We start from the raw sequence: 5,059 nt of genomic DNA on the forward strand, positions 1-5,059 counted from the left end.
TCCTCTCTATAAAGAACCACAAATCGCCATTTTGATCCATTCATGCATTTAAGAGTAATCCTGTAAAAACCTGCACTGTCTGCAGAAGCCCCTCCCATACCCATGAGAACGAGCGGGTCGTGGAAACGTGCTGAAGTAAGATCGATGCCAACAGCTCCCTCCAGGAAGAGTCTATGCTGCAAGCTCCGCCCCCAGACCACAACGAAAACACACCCACCTTTAGGGTATTAAAACGATCCACAAAAATGACTCGTATTTTATAAATAATTTGTGTTTCAGTGTTCCCAACGTAATATATGATCATATATATGGACATAATTTACTCTGAAAGGCTGAAGTAAACCATGATAGGGCCCCTTTAAAATGTTTTGAAAATGAATCAAATATAGTTGAAGTAGGACTTTAAAATGCTTCAGAGCTTAAAGTTCAACCAATGTAAAAGAAAAACGTTCAAACATTTAGTGATCTTTATAGAGCCATTCATTGTATTTTTTAAAATGTACTTTTGTTTCTTGAAACATTTCTTTTTTCCATTTTTTAGAATTGTTTTGGTTGGTAGAATTTTGTTTTGTTTTGAATTTCTAAAACTTGATGTTTGTTATGCGATTTTCATCTTTAATTGTCATTGAGATCTTTATAATGTTTGGCCTTGATGAATTTTGTTTATGTGATCTAACCTTCAGGCCACCGTAATTAACCCCCAAACACCAATAATGTTGCATTGAATAACTGGCTTTTAAGCCTGCCATAAATCTTCTACCATTCACAGTATCCCATTAAATCCTCTGATTCTGAGGCGGGGAAAAAAACTTTTTTTCTTTCCTGCTTTGCTCCGATATTCAAAATATTACTAACTTAATTCAATTCAATTTTATTTATATAGCCCAAAATCACAAAGGAATTTGCCTCATTGGGCTTCAAAATATGAACAATAGTTAAAAACTAAGACTAAATAAACTGGTTATCCCTGCCCTTAGACCCTCCCTCCCGGTAAGGAAAAACTCCTAAAAAAAACCTGAGTCATGAAAAAAGAAGAAACCTTAGGGATTCCCACATGAAGGAGAGATCCTATCCCAGGACGGACAGGCGATACCAGAACAGTTAAAGAAAAATTAGCTTCTACAACTACGTATCTAAGAGTTCATTCAGATAAAGCTGAGGGACAAGTGATGATGAAGTCCATAGTCAAGATGAAGCAGAAGTTCAGTCCACGACCAGGAGCAGAAGGAAAGACGACCCAGCAGGAATCACTCTCACTCAGAGATGCAGGATGGTGTCGGGGGCGTGGTCCACTGCCAAGAATGGGAGCGTGGGCGATCCACCGGGGATCTGAAATCTCTCCTGCTCCCCAGAGGAGAGTGGGAAAGAAGAACAACATGTGAATGGAACTGCACCAACAAAAGGATGGAGAACTAAATACAATAAATAATAAAGGATAGAAGAGGGGAGAAGTAGATGAGAATAGAGAACAGAACCCCAGAGCTGATCTGAAAAATAACCATGATAGAAAATCTACATTTATATTTCAACTAGGGCTGTCAGATTTGTCGCGTTAAAAACGCATTTATCTGACATGTGCTTGACGCCGACAATTTTTTTGACGCATTAATCGCGGATTTTCTCATACGTGCCTTTCCATACGGCGCGCGGGCGTCCCGCCTTTAACTCACCGACTGCTCTCACTAGATCACGGGCGGGTCTCCAACCACCGAGCTAGAACCGTCCCGGCGCTAGGACCTGGAGAGCTCCTGCACCCTAACCCGGCTGCGGTTCGCGTCCAGTACTACGTCTGGTGGTACCGGCTCGCGTCCGGCGCTGCGTCTCGAGAGCTGCGGACCCCCGACGTTCCGAACAGCAAGCGCACCGGGGGACGTTTTAAATGTTCTGGAGGCGTGATAGCATAGCGGTCTGTCTGCCGGCATATTCATCGTGAGCTCCGCTGGACACGTCGCTGCATCGAGCTGCAGCCAGAGAACGCGGCGGCAGTAACAGACTGTCAAACTATCCACAGTGTATCCCGCTTTTCTCAGTCTTTAATGTTTTAAAAAACAAAAGTTAATTGGAAATGATAAATCTCTATTTCATTTATTACTGCAGTTCAGAGGAGGAAAAGATTTGGTCCTGACAAAAAATGAACATGAAAGTGTTATGGAAATTTTATTTTGGATGTTTTTCATTTTATTTTACTGAACGTTGATTGAAGTTTTGAATTTAAAATGCCCTTCACTTGAACTTGGGCTTTTGTTAGGCATTTTATGTTACAGCCTTTTATTGTTAAGAAAGTTTATCTCAATACAATGTTACAAAATAAAGTATTTCTGATGAAAACTATTAGTTTTGCCATTCTTGTTTTCATAATTAATGTAGAACTGTTAGTGTTAAATTGTTAAACTGTTAAATTCCACATTTTTTCCTTAAAAAAGCCCAGATGTTAATTTGCGATTAATCGCGAGTTAACTCAGGAAATGCGATTAATCGCGATTAAAAATTTTAATCGCCTGACAGCTCTAATTTCAACACATCAATATTAATTTATTAATATAGCCTCACAAGGACCACAGGAGAGCGAATATCCTCTGATTACGAGCTAGCCTGGCAGAACGCCTGTCCAAAGAGGAATGTTTGAGTCAAGCACTGCTTGATACAATGCATCCTATGTAAAATACATACAAAACACACTTCTCTTCACCGAATACTATGAATCTCACCAGCTGTGATCAGGGAGCTGGAATGTTCTGGGTTCTTTTCCACACAAGACACAACTTCCTTCTTAAACGTTGTGGCTGTGGACCCGTCCTGAGTCTGTATTGTCCTCACCTGCTCCACACCTGGTTCCAATTAAGGGAGTGGTGGCACAACATTTAGAAATTCTCTCCATTATGTGTTTGATTCACTGAAGACTGAAATACCAAAATTCCTTCTTACTGTCTTAATTTTGAATCAGATCTGAGAAGTTACTTTTTTCTATTGACATTTAAATGGTAGAATTTCTCACTGAGATGTCTTTTTTATATTATTACTGTATGATAATATCTTAAGTCATTTTAAAGTAAATAATGTCTCCTTTCTATGTTTGTGTTCCAGCAGTCCTCCCCCAGGATTATAGGACTCAAGAAGTTTCCTATAACCAGCAGAGGAACTTCACAGTGGACCATCAAGAACCAGAACCATCACAGATTAAAGAGGAGCAGGAAGAACCAGAACCTCCACAGATTAAAGAGGAACAGGAAGAACCAGAACCATCCCAGATTAAAGAGGAACAAGAAGAACCAGAACCTTCACAGATTAAAGAAGAACAGGAAGAACCAGAACCTCCACAGATTAAAGAGGAACAGGAAGAACCAGAACCATCCCAGATTAAAGAGGAACAAGAAGAACCAGAACCTCCACAGATTGAAGAAGAACAGGAAGAACCAGAACCTCCACAGATTAAAGAGGAACAGGAGGAGTCCTGCATCAGTCAGGATGAAGAGCAGCTTGATCTGAAGCAGGAGACTGAAACCTTGATGGAGATTCCTACTTTGGAGGAACATGTTCACAGTGCAGCAGATCTAAATGATCAGCAGAGCTTTAATGGAGCTGATAGTCAGGGTGAAGAACATACTTCAACTACAGATGAAGAGACAGAGCCACAGAACAGAGATCAGAGGATCCCAATAGTCTGTAAAGAATGCGGTAAAGGTTTTAGTTACTTGTCTCAGTTCAGAGTTCACATGGAAATCCATCAAAAGCCTTTTGCTTGTACAGAATGCACCAAAAGTTTTAGTAAATTATCTAATCTCAAATCACACATGAGAACCCATTCAGGAAAAAAGCCTTTTTCTTGTCAAGAATGTGACAGAAGTTTTAATCAAATAAATACTCTTAAAACACACATGAGAACTCACACAGGAGAGAAGCAATTTACCTGTAAAGAATGTCATAAGAGTTTTAGTCACATGCATAGTCTGAAAACACACATGAGAACTCACACAGGAGAAAAGCCTTTTTCTTGTAAAGAATGTGATAAAAGTTTTAGTCTCTTGCATAATCTGAAAACACACATGAGAACTCACACAGGAGAGAAGCCCTTTTCTTGTAAAGAATGTGACAAATGCTTTAGTGAAAAAGCCAATTTAAAAACACACATGAGAACTCACTCAGGAGAGAAGCCTTTTTCTTGTAAAGAATGTGACAAAACTTTTAGTGAAAAGTCTAATTTAAAAAGACACACTAGAACTCACAAAGGAGAGAAGCCTTTTTCTTGTAAAGAGTGTGACAAAAGTTTCATTTGTATATCTTATCTCAAAACTCACATGAGAATTCACACAGGGGAGAAGCCTTTTTCTTGTAAAGAATGTGACAAATGCTTTAGTGAAAAATCCAATTTAAAAACACACATGAGAACTCACTCAGGAGAGAAGCCTTTTTCTTGTAAAGAATGTGACAAAACTTTTAGTGAAAAGTCTAATTTAAAAAGACACACTAGAACTCACACAGGAGGGGTCTTTTTCTTGTAAGAAATGTGATTAAAATATATCTCACACTCAGTAGAGAAGCCTTTTCCTCGTGCAGAAACGTATTCAGAACGTGAATATGTTTCAGTTGTTCAGTATATATTCTTAATTTACATATAAGAACTCATACAGGAAAGAATGTTTTATAGAATATGGATTCATGAATAATCCATTAACAGATTAACGGTTAAAAAAAGCAAAATGTGGATGTGTAATTATAACAAGGTTTTTGAAATCATTTATTAACTAGGGCCGGTAATTGATAAAATAAAAATTACTTATTAATCGCAAACCAAGAAAAGAATAATCATTGTAAATTTTTGATTTAGTCTGAGCATTTGCTAACCACTTATAAATGTGAATAATCACAATATGAAATCACACATGAAACTCTACATTCAGAGCATTTATTTTTAATTAGTGCTGTCAATCGTTACCAAAAAATCTGATTTATCACACTTCAGTGTTGGAGTTAATCACGATTAATCGCAATGTTTTGCCAGGTAAAATGTAATTGTACAATATGGCGCGTGACCATGGATCAAATAGTCCGCTTTTTGTGA

At 38.2% G+C, this 5,059-nt stretch overlaps 1 protein-coding gene across 1 annotated transcript; it reads left to right on the plus strand.

The window, feature by feature from the left end:
* The first annotated feature begins 3,393 nt into the window (after nucleotides 1-3,393).
* On the plus strand, nucleotides 3,394-4,684 carry LOC112148163 (gastrula zinc finger protein XlCGF17.1-like). The gene has a single exon (XM_024275004.2). It carries the CDS (start codon nucleotides 3,507-3,509, stop codon nucleotides 4,497-4,499), a length of 993 nt encoding a protein of 330 aa, XP_024130772.1. The 5' UTR covers nucleotides 3,394-3,506; the 3' UTR covers nucleotides 4,500-4,684.
* Nucleotides 4,685-5,059: the final 375 nt, after the last annotated feature.

Source organism: Oryzias melastigma, linkage group LG9 (genome assembly GCF_002922805.2).
Source record: "Oryzias melastigma strain HK-1 linkage group LG9, ASM292280v2, whole genome shotgun sequence".
In the NCBI taxonomy this organism is placed as follows: domain Eukaryota; kingdom Metazoa; phylum Chordata; class Actinopteri; order Beloniformes; family Adrianichthyidae; genus Oryzias; species Oryzias melastigma.